The sequence below is a fragment of the Doryrhamphus excisus genome, chromosome 14 (assembly GCF_030265055.1).
Source record: "Doryrhamphus excisus isolate RoL2022-K1 chromosome 14, RoL_Dexc_1.0, whole genome shotgun sequence".
NCBI classification, from domain to species: domain Eukaryota; kingdom Metazoa; phylum Chordata; class Actinopteri; order Syngnathiformes; family Syngnathidae; genus Doryrhamphus; species Doryrhamphus excisus.
Window position 1 is genome coordinate 13500372 of NC_080479.1, and position 19096 is coordinate 13519467.

Genomic DNA, 19096 nt, shown 5'->3' on the forward strand with positions numbered 1-19096 from the left:
TGTTGGGGGGGGGGGGTTATTAAGGATATTGTCCCAGCAGAGCTTGGCAGAGGTCGTGGGTGGACATGAACACCAGGTAGGTCAACAGGAAGTCATCCAACAGCACTTCTGAAGCAGAAGAAACACCTCATTAGCCACATATTGTGAATACTCTCTTTGGAGAATTAGCATTTCAAATGGTCCTTGGTTAGCATCATGAATTTGTTCCCGGAAGGTCCGACTCCAAGCACAATAATACAAAGTTACAAATTGCCGGCATTTTGATAAGGGTGACAAACACAACTCACAGCAAAAAAAGGAAGATGGTGTCCGTGTGGTGCTTCACTGTCACATTGTGTCTTTGGGAACAGTACTCTTCAAAGAAGCTAAATACAATCTTAAATGTTCATTTAGCCTTTTCATTTGAGGTTCATGCAAGTGTAAAACTACACAAATGTGTTTTGTGTTAACATTTTTGAGAGTCAACCGCAATAAAACGTCCGGTTACCACTTTGTTGGCAAGCTAATAGGATGCTAACAAGGAAGCTAATCGGATGCTAACAAGGAAGGATTAATAATACAGAGGTACAGTAACCGGAGAATTCATTCATACAAAATAAATTTTCCATGTTAACCAAAAAACACACTCACCGGGGCGGACATTAACTGAGGTTCCACCTTATTTACAGTAAACTACAAACCCAATTAGAAATACACTTACAGCAGTGTGGACCGGCAGCCATTTTCTTTTGCTATTGGCCCGCCACATATTTCATTTTCTGCATCTTTAACATTCAAAATGCATCACCACCATGGCTATTACATTTAGTTTTGTTTGTAAACATATAAACAAAGTAAATAAGTAATCCCTCGTGTTAAGCAGTTAAAAATACAGCAGACTTCGGGTTATAGGTTACAGTTATTGATATACTGTAGGCTACAGCACTACACGTGTGCTATTGGAAAAGTGTCAAAATACTGCAAATTCTGAGGTGTGATATTAGATAAGAAGTATTGGAGGAAGACGCCAGGACTTTATGTCATGAACGTTTGAAGCTTTTTGTTCTGTTTTGTGCTCTTATTTTGGCTGCTTCCTGTCTGGCGTTGCTTTGCGGTAGCTGGAAAGTGCGTACCTGTTTCCTCATTCCTCACACATTACAGCTACCGCGTTATTATCATAAAAAAAAACCAAACATGATCCAATATTATATTTTATAAGAATATTGGTTGGCCGCTATTATCAGACATTCATAGTTGTAGGTGGTTGTGAAAATAGATGAAAGAACAGTATATAGCATTCATATGTTTCTCATGTGTTTTGCTTTCAGTTTGTAACAATTCCTTCTTTGTATTGCAGGCTAATTAAAAAAAACGTTGGACACACCTGATCTAAAACAATAAAGTTACAATCTTGATTGACATTGCCAGTTTGCTGCTAATCCCTAAAGGATTTACAGTCTATTTTTATTTCTGGGTTTACCATCCTAAGGACAAGCAGGCAAAGGAGAAATGTCAAGAGTGAGGCGATAAAAACACCATCACATTAAAGGAGCTAATTACCTTGGCTTTCTAGTTGGTTTGTTTTTAATCATGAGCCTCTAAGTCACGTTATGCAAGTAAAAAAAAAAACAGGCTTGGCTTCAGAATGTGTGTTTATGGTGGACCTGGAGGAGTTAAAGACTTCCTTGCAAGGATATTTTGTGCTTGACAGAAATCCTGAGGGGGTTCAAAGCAAGATGTTTTATAAAACCAATAAAAACAAATCATCTGTGCCTGAAACAGTCAAGGAGAAATGGTTAACGAGCCGTCGCTGGTTGTGGTGTATTGAGGGTGACGTGAGGGTGTGTATGTGCGTCAGAATTTTATGCCTGGGAAACTGTATGACCCAAATATTGTTCTGTCAGGCAGGCACACAGCACAGAAATCAATAATAAACGAGAGAGCAGAGGCCAGGACATTAAGAATTGATGTAGCTCGTTTTATATATAAGTACAGCATACCAAAAGTACTGGGAATCTATAGAGGGTAAAAATACAAGACGATGAAACCCGGTTATTTCAACGCCCCGCAGACTGACTCACAGACATAGTCCAAAACCGAAATCATTGTTTTATGCTTGTGTACGGCCTATTATTAGTAGTATTTTGTGGCTAAATTAAGCATTTTCACGCATAATAATGTCTAAATTAACTAAAATACAGATATAAGCAATTCAAAAAATGCCTTCATAGGCATTGATATGTAGTACTACACCCTGGTCAGTAGGTTTCAGACACAAAGCTGATCCACGACGTCACTTCCTGTCCGCATGTCATTCCGCTCACATATGCTGTAACACTTTTACAGTAACACACACTTGCACAAGTCTTATTTATGTCTTCAATAGCTTATTTACTCTTATTATATCTACTATATTGGGTAATATGACTGTAAAAGGTGACTATAGGGCTGTTAGTTCATGTCTTGAGAGCTCTAAAAATGCTAAAAACTGTATTTAGAAGGTCCTGAAACACACACATGCACAAGTCTTATTTATGTCTTCGATAGCTTATTTAGTCTTATTATGTCTGCTATATTGGGTAATATGACTGTAAAAGGTGACTATAGGGCTGTTAGATCATGTCTTGAGAGCTCTAAAAATGCTAAAAACTGTATTTAGAAGGTTCTAAAACACACACTAAAACACACACATGCAAAAGTCTTATTTATGTCTTCAATAGCTTATTTAGTCTTATTATGTCTGCTATATTGGGTAATATGACTGTAAAAGGTGACTATACGGCTGTTAGTTCATGTCTTGAGAGCTCTAAAAATGCTAAAAACTGTATTTAGAAGGTCCTAAAACACACACATGCACAAGTCTTATTTATGTTTTCAATAGCTTATTTCATCTTATTATATCTACTATATTGGGTAATATGACTGTAAAAGGTGACTATAGGGCTGTTAGTTCATGTCTTGAGAGCTCTAAAAATGCTAAAAACTATTTAGAAGGTCCTAAAACATATACACATGCACAAGTCTTATTTATGTCTTCAATAGCTTATTTAGTCTTATTATATGTACTATATTGGGTAATATGATTGTAAAAGGTGACTCTAGGGCTGTTAGTTCATATATTGAGAGCTCTAAAAATGATTAAAAAAACTGTAGTTGGAAGTTCATAAACAGGATTTTTTAGGCTATAACTATGAAAATACTCAATTTAGAAACAAGGAATCCTACTTTGCTGAAATGTACTTATCACGGTCGGGTCCGAAACCAATGTAACACAATAAACACGACATTACTGTATATGTGTTTCTATACCTTTGTCCAATACATTTTATTAGTCATGACTGACATTTTATTTCACTTTTTTATGTTGTTCTCTATCTCCTTCCATCCTAAACAATCTCCATCCACTGCAATATTTCATTTTCTCCTTCTGGGCAGTTTCATCCCCTGCCTGTCTACTATTCTCCTGCTACACTTGTCCGCACTACCCTCTCTGTGATGATAAATATCCATTTTCTTCCACAACATATGCCCTCCACATTTGCCTGCTGGCACACACACAAAGTCAAACACATGCACTCATCGACACAACACCCACCCACCCACACAAACAGCACCCTGATGAATAACTCATCCAGCTCTGACCTTGGGGGGACTTTATCTCTCGTGAGAGGCATAAGGAAAGAGAGTCTGCATGCTGAACTAATCGCACTAATCCGTTAGTGTACTTTGTTGTGCGAGTGTTGTTGTTATGTGCATACATGGGGAAGGCTTGGTCCCGCCATAGAAGCGTGTTGAAGCCTGTTCAACATGCTGCAGTGCTATAGTGCATCGTTTATAAATGCACACCGGGAACCACCCCAGAGGGTCTATACAGGGTTGCTCAATCCGACTAGTGAAGGATATGAGGCCACAAATAAATCATTATCTACCTCTGTGTGTGCTTTAAAATGTTGGCTTTCACTTCTCATGCATGTTGGAATCAAACAAAAACAATAAAGCTCTGTTGCGTTGCTGCTGTTTTGTGCAATATAACAGATCTGACACAGTGGCAGCCAACAGTGCGTCCTCGGCATCACAGCCAAAATGGAGGCAGTTCAGAAAACTACTTTCTTCTTCTAACATTTTTTGGGCGTCATGAGCACTTTGAGTACCGTAATTTACCCCCCCTTCCAATAATTGCATCATTGATGTGTTGCAAGCACCCACATTGTAGTAAGCTTTTGAATGATCAGATGATGATCATCGATGTCATTTAAGATGACCTCACCGGTCACTTTGTTACAAATGTAGTGTAACCCTTAAACGCATCACATCACTTTCCCCTTATTGCACTTGCAGCTCAATTCAAGAGTACAGTACCGCAGCTTTTACTGACAAATTTGACATCCGATATACCATTTGAACTCACAAAAAAAAGTCCACGCCGATCCAGCAAAAATGTCAAAAGAAGGAAAGGAAGTCAATTTTGTTCATCGGGACAGATTCCTCACGGAAATGTTCCTGAAAGCGGAAAAGTCTGTCAAACCGCATACGACGTTTCAAGTCAACCCGTTCAAGAAAACGCATATCCTACCAGACACGCCCACCCACATGGACCCATCAAAAGTCATAGCCAAAATCAAGTCGGCTGACATTAAAGATACGGCGAAACCCAAGACTGACCCGGACTCGAAGAACAAGCAGCAAGGCCTGTGGGATCCCAACGAGGAGGAAGAGCTGCACAAATTGCGTTTAGCCAAGCTTATGAAAGAAGGTCTTGATGAACAATTGCAGGAGAGGCGAAAGATTAAAGAAGAAGAGAAACGACTGAAGAAGGAAGAACAGGGGATGCTCAAGTGTATGGATGAATTATACGAGCAGGAGCTGGAACAGTTCGCACAGGAGCAGGCGGAAGCCAAGAAGATATTGTTTCAACAAATCCTGGATGATATCGCCGACCACAAGCTGCAGAGAGACAGAGAGGCCCACCGAGAAAAGATGGAAGAGAAAAGAACGGCACAAATACAACTTGACCTGCTGGAAACTTATTGGAAAAGAAAAATGGCCAAGAAAAAAGTATCCAAGAGCAGTAAGAACTTATAAACCTGTCAAAAAAAAACCCTGTTAGGGTCCTATTACAGCGGCAGCGGGGCAGCCTCTTCATCTCAGCAACGGGGTCAAATGAAGCAAGCGGATGGCATTCCATCATGGTTCCAACTAGCTCTACAAACCTGATGAAAGCATCAAACAGCGAGATGTGGGAGCCAAACCAGCTACAAAGACACTCGAAGGTTACACCTACAGGACAATACTGACTCCAACTGTGATAGATGATCCTGTGATAGATGATCCGACAGGGTACACAAGAAGCCATAATAAAAATGTGTGGATAACAAGAGAATGTGTGAGGTTAATCTTCATAAACACACGTGTATCTTAGTAATAGGGCAATGAGGGCACCAACTATTTCCGATACTGATATCAACCGATACCGATATGTGGTATAATGAACACACAGCATAATAATAATAATATCGGTTTTCATTCATTCATTTTGTACCGCTATTCCTCACAAGAGTCGCAGGGGGTGCTGGAGCCTATCCCAGCTGTCTTCGGGCGAGAGGCGGGGTACACCCTGGACTGGTCGCCAGCCAATCACAGGGCACATATAGACAAACAACCATTCACACTCACATTCATACCTATGGATGATTTGGAGTCGCCAATTAACCTAGCATTGTTTGTCTATATGTGCGCTGTGATTGGCTGGCGACCAGTCCAGGGTGTACCCCGCCTCTCGCCCAAAGACAGCTGGGATAGGCTCCAGCACCCCCCGCGTCCCTCGTGAGGAAAAGCGGTAGAAAATGAATGAATTAATGAATTAACCTAGCATGTTTTTGGAATGTGGTAGGAAACCGCAGTCCCAGGAGAAAGCCCACGCATGCACATAGAGATGGCCGAAGGTGGAATTGAACCCTGGTCTCCTAGCTGTGAGGTCTGCGCTCGGTTTTCATGATCAGGAAAAATATCCAATATCGATATTGACCATTATCACATATTACAGTATTAATTGTCCCTGTACCCTAGAAACCGCCCATGAATGATACGGGAAAAGGCCGAAATGATACTGTGTCAAAGCCCAGGGCAGTGATACTGATAAAATATAGAGTTTAACCATGTCCAGTATCAGCCCCCGTAGCTGTCCACTCAGAGCGCGCTGCTCTGGTATCGTGCCTGTGAAACAACCAATCAGAGAACAGCGCACAAGCGTGAACACACAGTTTACAGTGTTTAGATATAATACATGTAATAAACTGAAAATTTTCTGGAAACAAAATGGTCTTTTGATTAAATAGTACGTGATAATAAGCTCATGATTAAATAGTATGTGATAATCAGATCATCACATGGTTTGTCTGGTATCAGGCCCAGTATCATGCCCCCAAGTGTCAGTATCAGCCCGAGACCGGAGGTCGAGTGCTATAAATATCACATTTTGATACTGACATCCCTAACCATAATTTCCAATGTATAAGCCGCTATTTTTTTCATGAACTTTGACATCTCCCTTACTCCAGAACTACTACCTGTAGCTTAAATATTGTGCTGTTCGCGAGTCAGTGAGGAAACGGTAGTTCTTTCTTTAGCAGGAGCCAATCACAAGCTGTGAATGAACTCACGACCGACCCATTGGAAATCGCAGGAGATCATCACTGTTAGCATCATCAACAGTCTGACTCACAGTGTTATCTTAGAAAGAACACTAAAATCATCACGCAGCACCTTAACACTTAAAAAAAACTATTTCAACAACTTCCCAACATGCATTTCATTCTGGCGCGATGCAATAATACATTCAAGCTCCCTCTCCCAATGGGAGAAATGTACATATATGAACGTCTTACGTGTAATAATGTGCATATGTTTACATATAAAAGCTCAGCTGAAAGTGTTTTTTTCTGCAAAGTCTGCACTTCTACCCTCGGGGGAGTCATTTCACAGAGCCATTAGAGCATTTAACCTCTTGAATACTACTCATTTCAACAGGCGGTGACATGGCTGAATGGTTGCACACAAGCAGCAGAATGCGGTGTGAGTGCTGAATAATGCAGACACACACACACACACACACACACACATTTGGTTTTGTTATAACTTGTTGCTTGTCAAAGATTCATTGGAATGAGCGGGAAGTTTGGTTGGTATTTTGTGTGCTGTGGTTTTTAAAAAAAGATGGACAAAAAAAGTACACACAAGTACACAAACTTACCACTCTCCTTGCACTCCGGCGCCCCTCTTTGGTCATCTAGTCGCAGGTCACTTAGCAGATGCTCCAGGATCTTCAAGGGCGTTCCAGACACCACCACATACCTGTAAGATTGACAACAATCTTCCTCACTGGAGCACCAGCCACCTCCATTGTCTCACCCCTGCTCTTCGTCCATCTCGTTCTCATCTTCATCAATATAGCGAAAATAAGGAACATCGAATGCAAGCGTGTTTTTATCGTGTTGGCTATCCTCATCCTCGTTATCATCCTCAAAGTCTTCCTCTGCCTTGGCGAGCGTAGCTAGCTTAGTGGTCATCCTCATGGCTGAACTCTGGAGGAGGTCATGCTCTCATCTGCATGCGGTACGCCCAGGGAGAGTGCTCTCCTGCGGGCTCAACGGCTGGCCGCCTGCCTCTCGTGAGCGACGAGCTCCAACAATAAAAACCTTCCTCGGTGGTACAGGGAGGGAACTGTAGCTAAAGACACTGTATGCACACGCCCACGCACTCAACCTCAACTGACACTCCCTCGGTTTTGACACCGCTAACAAAGACAAGGGTACATTGCATTACTTTGTGTTTAACCTGCAGGGCATGCCGGGTAACTTCCTGTTGGGATTCCCAGCATAATGTCAAGCTGATTTTTATTTATATGGTGGCAGCAAAACGCCAAAGATGTCAGGCAATGCCTGTAATGTAGTTAATGTAGTGTTTCTTTGTAAATTTATGACTTGATTCTTGTAAATTATGACTTATTTCTGGTGAATTCACGATCGTAAAGTCGGAAATTGACTTTATACTCAAAATCTGAGGTTATTTTAATGCTTCGTCATGACAGGCACTGCCTGAAACAGCTATGAAACAGCCTTTATTTCACTTTCTTAACTATTTTTGTTGTTGTATAAATGAGATGGGTTGAAGAAGAACCCAATTACGGAGAATAGATGGACAAAATGGCCACTGTACTCGTTACATATTGACAACGCGGAGGAGGAGGGACTGACCTTTTGTCTTCCTCTCTGGACCCGCCCCCTGAAGATGTCGGCGAGGGCCGTTCTGACGGAGATGTCAGCGACGACGTCACTCTCTGCAACACCAGCACGTCTCGCCCTCGCTCCTTCAGACAAACCCTCCCGACAACCTCCTGATAAAGGATTCGGACAAAACAGCGTTAAATAGGCCACCGATAACACAACATATTTAAATATAGAATTTCCAAAATCTCGGCGGAACGGTGGTCTAGTGGTTAGTGCGCAGACCTCACAGCTAGGAGACCAATTTCAATTCCACCCTCGGCCATCTCTGTATGGAGTTTGCATGTTCTCCCCGTGCATGCGTGGGTTTTCTCCGGGTACTCCGGTTTCCTCCCACATTCCAAAAACATGCTAGGTTAATTGGCGACTCCAAATTGTCCATAGGTTTGAATGTGAGTGTGAATGGTTGTTTGTCTATATGTGCCCTGTGATTGGCTGGCCACCAGTCCAGGGTGTACCCTGCCTCTTGCCCAAAGACAGCTGGGATAGGCTCCAGCACCCCCCGCGACCCTCGTGAGGAAAAGCGGTAGAAAATTAATGAATGAATGGATGAATTTCCAAAATCTCATCAAATTAGGTTTTATCATGTTGTAGTTGTTGTTTTGTAGCTTTAATTACATTTATCTCAAATGAATCCAGAAATAAATATGGATCTACATGTTGTAGAACTGATTATTAGCAATTGTGGCAAAATGGAGTGCAGTACTACACTTTCACCAGCACGGCGCTGTTGTGTCAATTTGAAGTAGTTTGTGGCTGCATCCATTCTATGGCAAATTATCTGGCCAGCATTATTGCTTGTTTGTTCATTCATTCATTCATTTTCTACAGCTTTTTTCCTCACGAGGGTCGCGGGGGTGCTGGAGCCTATCCCAGCTGTCTTGTTTATTTAATTAATGCAGTACAAATTAATCAACATGTGAGCAAAAGTATCACCATAACTATGCCAGAATTAGCTGCAGTTTTATTACATAACATTCAGGCAGCGATTATCCAGATACTTTCTCCTACACTTTTTGGATTTTTTGGTACCAAGCAGACCAATTGTGGCAGAGTCTCTGTTCCGAACGCACGAACCGCAACTTGATCTGTGACTGCGGATGACACCTGCGCTGACAATGCACAGGGAGTACAATAGCACGTGCACAAAAAGAAGCACCATAAGAAAAAAACGGGAGCAGCAGCGAGATCAAAAGAAGATGTCAGAGGCAGGAGAAGAGCTCAAGAAGCAATTGTGTCTCCTCCAGCTGCGTTCTCTGTCATCGCCGAAGGGAACGAGAGACAACCACAACTGCTGCACGCCGCAGTCAGTCAGTCAGTCAATCTGTTGCTTGCGTCACACACCACAAACGCATCATGATATATTTTAAGGCAATCAAACTAAAAATCATGAGCTGTCGAGCAATGCATTCAATGTCATCAGTAGGCATCGATGTCATCATGGTACTAGGCGTCCAATCAGACTGCGCTGCTGATGCTGATAGCCTCTTGGGGGCACATTTGCATGGTAACCGGGGATTGCTATGAATTTACACAAATTCCAAAGAGCGAGTTATACAGATTCCCCCTGGCTGATGTCAACATAGGCGGCCATACATTTGAGTGAGAGCGCAACATCAAAATATAAGCACTGAATAAATACAAACCAACATCCATACCAGCGTGTTTGTTTCCAGCGAGAAGATAAAAATTGTTGTTGTATGGTGGGACAAATATAACGTCATCAAATATTACCTTTATGCATCCCCACACAGTATCAGCACGTGGGAGTCAATATAAGGAGGGCAAAATACAGTGCAAGTCCCATCTGTGCAGCATCAGAGAACACAGCTGTGGTGCGTTCAAGGACCTTTGCACACTGTGTATTATTTTTTAATAAAGAAATAGCCTCTACCTCTGCATATTGCTATGTATGTATATGGTTTTTTTGTTTGTGTTGTATGTGTTTTTTGTCTGTTCCCTTATTTTTTAAGTGTCAGAAAAGCACAGTTTTTGGCTGCTTGGCCTCTGTAACACTCGGTAAACGTCGTCTTAACACACAAAATGCCCGGCCTTCAGAATAAAAGTGTACCACTAAAACACTGTTTGTTGCACAGTGCAACTTTATAACTACAGTGAGGTAAGTTTAGCAATTAGCTGGGAAATTTCCCATACTTTCAAAAGGCAAATGTTGACAGGTATGGCGCACAGTCATCCTGCTTCATCGTAATTTCACCACATCACAATACAGTATTTTATATTATCACATATTACAGTATTAATTGGCCCTGTACCCTAGAAACCGCCCATGAATGATACGGGAAAAGGCCGAAATGATACTGTGTCAAAGCCCAGGGCAGTGATACTGATAAAATATAGAGTTTAACCATGTCCAGTATCAGCCCCCGTAGCTGTCCACTCAGAGCGCGCTGTTCTGGTATCGTGCCTGTGAAACAACCAATCAGAGAACAGCGCACGAGCGTGAACACACAGCGTTTGTTTTTCTGCCGTCTGTGCTCTGTCAACATGTCAGCGGTTAAATAGTAAATAGTATAGTAAATATTAGTATAATAGTAAATATTAAATAGTACGTGATAATAAGCTCATGATTAAATAGTATGTGATAATAAGATCATCACATGGTTTGTCTGGTATCAGGCCCAGTATCATGCCCCCAAGTGTCAGTATCACTGATACTGGCTGATGAGTACTTTCTATAAACGTATTGGGCTCCTAAGCTTTGTTGCCTTGCTCAAAAGCACAACACCTCCATGCCATTGATTCTATTTTGGACTATGTGGCTAAAACAGGGATGTGAAGCTAACACATTCCATCCACTTTAGCTTATTATCTTGCAGAAAAAAAACACCTTAACTGAGATTACGTAAGTCATTATATACACAACATGAGCAAGAGTGATGAATATGTGCTGCAGCCGTGTAGCCAAAGTGGAGGACTGTTGATATTTCCGATTGGACACAGTCTTTAGACAGAAGCCAAGAACAACAACAAGCAGCACCGAGCCCAAAGTGGGGAGGGATGTAATGCACACAAAAACACACACCATCAAAAGGATGTCGTGGCTACAAAGAAAAAAAACACACAAATAATTAGTGGGGGGCGCCGGATAAGAACATGAATTTAGCCCAAGAGAGTATCAATGGCACAGGAAGTACACATTTTAAAAAGTACACACAAACTATGGAGGAGGGCAAGGGGGGTCGGAGTCTTATGTAATGGAGATTAAAGCACAGAGAGGATGGAAAGTAAGAAAGGCAAAAAGAAACTAGGAGGATTTGCTTGAGTGAATGTCACAGAAAAGGATGTCTTTCCATTGGGATCAGCTTACTATTACGCCAACAATTCTTTAAAGCAGGGGTCTCAAACTCAAGTCACTTGGGGGCCACTGGAGCTCGGGTCTGGGTGAGACTGGGCCGCATCAGGTTTTCCAAAAAAAAACAAAAAAAAACGCACTTATTAAAAACAAAAAAATAAAAAAAAACTTCGCTTTGGTTCCGATTTTCTACAAGAAAAGCTCTCAAATATCTTACTTTTTTATTTTTCTACACAAAATAAGATGAAAAATAAATAAACAAATCAAGAATAAAGAAAATCAATCAGTAATAAATAAATAAATAAATATAATAATAATAATAAAACGGCAAATAATAAAAACTCAAGAAACCACATATAGTTGGTGGGTAGACAAATTATTTTTTTCAGATTAAAATGAACAAAGCATTATTAGAGCCCTGTAGACATGACAAAACACGACTATAGTCACATTTATACTTTTTTTTATTTACAACATATTGCGCAACTGGTCTTGAGACACATGCTAACTGGCAAACTAGAGAGATAGCGACCTAAACGGTAGCCTTCAAGTTATTTCCTTTAAACTTAAATAGCCAAAAACTTACCACTTCCACACGGATAGGGAGGATAACTATTAACAGTTATTTAACCTTTAACATGAACATTAATCAAACGTAATAATTTTTTCTGGGTACATGATACCATACAGCATCCATATCAAACTTGCGCGGGCCGCACTAACATTAAACTTTCATATCAAGGCGGGGGCCTCAAACTAGTGTCCTGCGGGCCACATTTGGCCCGCGGGCCGCGTGTTTGAGACCCCTGCTTTAAAGGCTTCTTAGACAAAAAAAGGCAAAGCAATACTATTGTTGAAATAGTCAGAAATGCTAAATTACTGTTCAATTCCATGAACAGGAAAGCTTGTTTTCAGCTAACAGGTGTGTCAGTCACTTTCCTTCCATTTCCTACCCAATCCCTTCCTTCAATTCAACCATTGTGCACTCCCCCACCCTTCCTCGCTGTCTCCTTTCGTCAGTCCCCAAAAACTCATTTTCTTTTTCCTCTCTCTTCAGCAGGTTCAGAGGCGGTCTGCACCTGCATCTGTCTTTTCACTCCAGGGATTTGGATTTGGGAACAAGCGGACGGCGAGGAGAGGGCACATAAATATACACACAGCGACGCAGTGCATGACGTGTCGTACAGAGGAAAAAGGCGGGTACCCGTGGAAAGCCAAAAAGGAAGTAGTGCATGTGTTGTGATAGCTCCAGGCCTAATTCCTGGAAATATTAGATAGGAAAATGCCCCCCCCCCCCCACACACACAGCACATCCCTCCACTATTTGAAAGACAAGCCGCATAGATTTTACTGCAGCGTGATGTCTCACTAAGCAGTGTAAAGCGAAATGAGTGTTGAGTGAAGAGAAGGCAGCGATGCACACAATCCACTAGACATACACATGAATCATATCGCTATGGCAACAGACCGTGGTGCTTTCGTCAGCTCGTTGGCCGTCATGGAAAAAAGAAAAGTAAAAATGAAGTCACCATGACAACCCAGTAAAAGGAGAGCGGTCTTTGTCGTGAAAACCAAGGTCTGACAACTCTTGATGATGTCCCTGCGCTTATTTCATTAATATTTCAAAACCCAGTGAGCATACCATACCCGCCTTACCCGAGTCTAAATTTATGGCACTTGCTATTTCCAAAGAGACTACAAGAACTCTTGTACTGTAAAAATAACAGATAATCCATCCATCCATGTTTTTTGGATATAACCTGCACACTTTTGAGTGTGTAATCATGAAAAATCACATGAGTGATGGAATAAAAAGAATTAAAAATCACATTTTTAGATGAAGACCTATTAAAAATTAGGCCCAAACTGATAAGAAAATATATATGATAATGTTAGATCTTCTTTCTCTTGGGGCTTTTCCCTTCAGACGTCGCCACAGCAAATCAATCTCCTCCATCCAACCCTGTCTTTTAACTACCATCATGTCCTCCTTCACTACATCCATAAACCTCCTCTTTGGTCTTCCCTACCTGGCAGCATCCTTCTACCAATATATTCACTATCTCTCTTCTGGACATGTCCCAACCATCTCAGTCTGGCCTTTCTGACTTTATCTCCAAGGCCTCTAACATGTAATATCCCTCTGATGTACTCCTTCCTGATCCTATCTATCCTGGTCACTCTCAATGAGAACCTCAGCATCGGGCGAGAGGCGGGGTACACCCTGGACTGGTCGCAAGCCAATTCATATCTATGGAAAATTTGGAGTCGCCAATTAACCTAGCATGTTTTTGGAATGTGGGAGGAAACCGGAGTACCCGGAGAAAACCCACGCATGCACGGGGAGAACATGCACACTCCACACAGAGATGGCCGAGGGTGGAATTGAACCCTGATCTCCTAGCTGTGAGGTCTGCGCGCTAACCACTAGACCGCCGCCCCTTGTATGATGTTTTTCATTTTAAATATATATATATTTTTTTTAGCACATATTGACCTACATTACAGATGAAACAATGCATTTATTTTGCTATTAAGATTGTTTTACTGTCAGTTTCTTTCAAGGCAATACTTTTTTTTTTTTTTTTGCATCTAACCCAAACTTGCAGTCTGCTTGCCATTTTTGGCCATCAAAGATGAGTGTGCTGCAAAGCCTGGGTAAGTTCAGAGGCACTTGCAAGCACAAGCACGGTCGGTGAGTTTGTTACACAGTGAAATGTAATGGAAGGGGGTCACTGGACAGAAACCCATAGGACTAAACTAAACTAAACAACTAAACTTAACACATAACTTGAGCATCTTTTCACAAGGAAGTACAGCAAAGCATGCTGGGGAGCCAGAAGCACTCCCAAGCAGTGCAAATGCTCCCAGCATGTCTTTCAAGCTTTCAAGTACCAGCAGGACTTAAGTGCCTTGCTCAGGGGAAATTGGGGGAATCAAACATGGCTTCCTTAGGTCACATGCCGCAAGTTCATTCAAAGGCTCACGGCTGGACTTTAATCGAATCGGGCATGCTGATGAGACATGAGACAGATGTCATAAACACATCTTGAAAGAGGGTGGAAGCCTTTTCACGTCATTTCTTGCCCTCAGGTGAGGCGAATTATACAGTGCCGGGCCTCATCGACACCCTTGCTCATGACGTGCGCACACACACACACACACACACACACCGACATGCAGCGGTGCATGAATATACGTTACGTATAAGCTCCCCGCCGACCGTATGTACGTGAGTGTGAAGCATGAAATCACACGGTAATGCTCTTACGAACATTGACACTCGCTGGTGAAGTCGTGGTTATCTAACACGACCCAAGTTAATCATGCACATGTGTGGGGGATTAATGAGGTTATGTTAAGATGCATGAAAGTGTCAAGTCTTTTCTAGTTGTTGCCACATTGTGTGTGTGTGTCTTTGCAAACGGCGGTATTTGGTACAGATCTGCATAAAAAGGTACGTAATCCTTAACAATAAAGCTTATTTTCTGTGAATAATCCATCCTTTGGACCCTAGTTCCGAGGTAGAACCTAAGCTTTATGTGTGGCTGTCATTTTATGCCTGCCCAGAAATACTGTTAGACAGGGGTCTCAAACACGCGGCCCGCGGGCCAAATGGGGCCCGCAGGACACTAGTTTGATTGTGCAGGACACCCGCGCAAGTTTGATATGGATGCTGTATGGTATCATGTACCCAGAAAAAAATCTTACATTTGATTAATGTTCATATTAAAGGTTAAATAACTGTTAATAGTTATCCTCCCTATCCGTGTGGAAGTGGTACGTTTTGGGCTATTTAAGTTTAAAGGAAATAACTTGAAGGCTACCGTTTAGGTCGCTAGCTCTCCAGTTTGTGAGTTAGCATGTGTCTCAAGACCCTGCAGTTGCGCAATATGTTGTAAATAAAAAAGTATAAATGTGACTATAGTCGTGTTTTGTCATGTCTACAGGGCTCTAATAATGCTTTGTTCATTTTAATCTGAAAAAAGTTATTTGTCTAACCACCAACTATATGTGGTTTCTTAAGTTTTTATTATTTGCCGTTATTATATTTATTTATTACTGATTGATTGATTTTCTTTATTCTTGATTTGTTTATTTATTTTTCATCTTATTTTGTGTAGAAAAATAAAAATTAAGATATTTGAGAACAGTGGAATGTTTTATCAGAGCTTTTATTGTAGAAAATCGGAACCAAAGCACTGAAAAAGTTTGTATATTTTTCCGTTTTTAATAAATGCGTTTTTTTTTGTTTTTTTTTGGAAAACCTGATGCGGCCCAGCCTTGCCCAGACCCTAGCTCCAGTGGCCCCCAGGTAAATTGAGTTTGAGACCCCTGCTGTAAGACCTTCACGTAATATGATGACAATACATCGTGCTTCATTTTGAAGTTGTGGAGCTGGCAACTTGGAGACAGATAGTACTTTTTCATGGAAAGTGCAATTTTTTACACTCAAATAATGACTAAGGCTAATGAATGTGGGGGCTTGGCTCTCATATAGAGTAATTCCAACCATGACTGGCCCTGATAAGAATTCCAAAAAAGGTTTTTTTATGTTATTTTCTGGCTCCAGCTTTGGCCCCATGTGTGGTTATAGATGCAACACCCCGCAAGACTTGCATGGGTCGGGCCTGCACCCTCGGTGATGTGGGTTAATGACAACAATGACACCAAGTTTGACAAGTCATACGCCACGTGACACTTGACTTACCGCCTGGTTCCTCTCAGGAAGCCGGTAGTTGTGGTTCTGCAGCAGCCGGCAGCCATCCTTGGCAAGACGCTGAACGGCCTCAAAGCCCAGTCGGCTGGTCAGTTCTTCACGGCCGCACACATTCCCTGTACTCCCGCCGCCACCGCCTCCTCCTCCTCCTCCACCGACTCCGCCGCCGCCGTCCCGCAGAGCACACACACTGCCCAGCTGCAACACGGGAGGCATGAACACGTATCTCAGCCCGCAGTCCCAAGACATGATTGAAACCGTCACAATGCAGCTGCTTAGCGGGCGTTCAGAGAGACGCTTTACAATTGGGCCTGATCCAGAAGCATATGATAAGTTTCACTAAGTCAATTGGAGAGGAAAAAAAGGGGGAAAAAAAAGTAATCCGGGGAATCTTTATCTACGGTATTCTTCTCTAAATCCTCATTATTCCAAATCTTATTCATTCTACATTACAGTCTGTAATTCCTTCTATCTGTTGCACTTGTGCCTTTGTCTCCATGTCAGCAGATCTGGCGGAGAAAGAGTGAGTGTGAGTGATTATCAGCCTAAGTGGGCGGGAGTGTGGGAAGTGTGTGTGTGTGTGTGTGTGTTGTGCATCCCCTCCTCTCTTATAATCAGGACTTTGAATGTTTGAGGCACGCTAGCCCGGCTGAATTAAGAGCAAAAGTGTGGCATTATGAATATATAATGATGTTAACTAAAAAGACGTGGGAGACGGAGATAGACAGTAATTAAAAGCTGCAGGATGCTGAGGAAACTAATGCCCTCAGATGATGATGATGATGAGGAGGAGGAACGTGTGAATGTGAGTGTGTGTGTTCCCTGGTGTGTATCATTATCACCAGTGGCGGGTAGCCTATTCTATTTATTTTTTATAGGGAAAGAAGGGAGGGGATATTTAATTTCCTTAAGACCCTCCCTGTGTGCTTAACTGTCCCACGGTGCCATGTTGTAGTGGCGAGTAACAGCAGCACTCCCACACTATGTTTACTAGGAAAACACCCCCAACCGCAACTCTTATCTGGGGGGGGGGGGCTGATAGCACATATAAACAAAGCCCTGAAAGTGTTTGTTTGCATTGTGTGACACGGTTCCTTCATCCTACTGGCGATTTTTTTTCATTGGAAACATACGCCAATGATGTTAGACATATATATATATATATTCATTCATTCATTTTCTCCCGCTTTTTCCTCACAAGGGTCGCGGGGGTGCTGGAGCCTATCCCAGCTGTCTTCATGCGAGAGGCAGGATACACCCTGGACTGGTGGCCAGCCAATCACAGGGCACATATAGACAAACAACCATTCACACTCACATTCATACCTATGGACAATTTGGAGTCGCCAATTAACCTAGCATGTTTTTGGAATGTGGGAGGAAACCGGAGTACCCGGAGAAAACCCACGCATGCACGGGGAGAACATGCAAACTCCACACGGAGATGGCCGAGGTTGGAATTGAACCCCGGTCTCCTAGCTGTGAGGTCTGCGCGCTAACCACTCGACCGCCGTGCCGCCCCGGCTGCAGATCATATCAATTCTATTAATAGCTGTGGCTGTAGGCAACCATCCGGATTTAGTTTGTAGTATTAACTCCACAAGATGGCAGCATATGAAGTAGCACGAGTGGTCAGGATCCAGCTGCTTTATCTAGCTCTGCATGCACTGTAATTACAATGAAGTCATCAGCGGTACTAATGCTGTACTGTTTCATTGGGGTGGCCAAGGTGAGGCCATTACTCACATAGGGGTGGCAATAAGTTGATTGCTGAATTGTCTACATGGTCGGTGGGATGGCGATGGCCACCAAAGTGGAAAGGACTTTTAGTGTAAGTCTATACTCAGTGGCAAGCAAAGTTACAGGGTTACCGGGGTGGCCATGGCCACCCTAGTGGTCACCCCCACAGGTGGGGGATTTTTGACAAATGTGTCAAAGAGCATTAGTTCAGCCTAACTGTCGTTTCACTGCAGCACACAACAACAGAGATGCATATTTTATGTTTAGGTATGTCAAAATTCATGTATGAGGATTTGGGCAAACTTGTGGACATCGGGTCCTTAATGAATTACCGGGCTGGTCTCAGCGCTGGGCGAGCGTATCTCCTGCTGCCTCGTCTCCGTCATTTCAGAGTCCTGCTCTGATACTGCGAGCAATCACACACACATGACTTTCACGTTAGCGTTGGCTCGTAGTCAAGAAACACAATGACTGGTGTTTACTCACAAGCTTTGCGTGTCTTCCGGGCAAGAGCTGCTGCCAGCTCATTTTGCACCTGGTGGAGATTACATGTGTTACATGCGTTACATGTACATGTGTTACAGTGACACCCGAAAACCCACATAGGAACCACAGGCGTTGCACACTTACTGTGGATGTGAGCCTTTCCAGTGCTTTCATCTGTAGAATCTCACTGCAGACATCCCTGTTTCCTTCAGAGTCTTCCTCTGACCTTGGGAGGGGGAAGGAGGGGGGGGGGGGGGGGGGGGGCGACACACACAGACAAAAACACAACAAATTACTTAACGGTATTCTCATCAAGGCGGCACGGTGGTCGAGTGGTTCGCGTGCAGACCTCACAGCTAGGAGACCAGGGTTCAATTCCACCCTCGGCCATCTCTGTGTGGAGTTTGCATGTTCTGCCCGTGCATGTGTGGGTTTTTCTCCGGGTACTCCGGTTTCCTCCCACATTCCAAAAACATGCTAGGTTAATTGGCCACTCCAAATTGTCCATAGGTATGAATGTGAGTGTGAATGGTTGTTTGTCTATATGTGCCCTGTGATTGGCTGGCGACCAGTCCA

General features: G+C 42.6%; 1 protein-coding gene across 2 annotated transcripts in view; it reads right to left on the reverse strand.

Moving 5' to 3' along the window:
* The window catches only part of rapgef5a (Rap guanine nucleotide exchange factor (GEF) 5a), a 44014-nt gene that overhangs the window by 7999 nt on the left and 16919 nt on the right, over positions 1-19096 (reverse strand). For both annotated transcript variants that reach the window (XM_058046995.1, XM_058046993.1), the window contains 7 exons: positions 18665-18746; positions 18521-18569; positions 18367-18440; positions 16286-16492; positions 8232-8371; positions 7229-7329; positions 30-108 (listed from right to left, as the gene is read on the reverse strand). In XM_058046995.1, coding sequence (XP_057902978.1) covers positions 30-108; positions 7229-7329; positions 8232-8371; positions 16286-16492; positions 18367-18440; positions 18521-18569; positions 18665-18746 — 732 coding nt within the window. The remainder of the gene's footprint in view (positions 1-29; positions 109-7228; positions 7330-8231; positions 8372-16285; positions 16493-18366; positions 18441-18520; positions 18570-18664; positions 18747-19096) is intronic.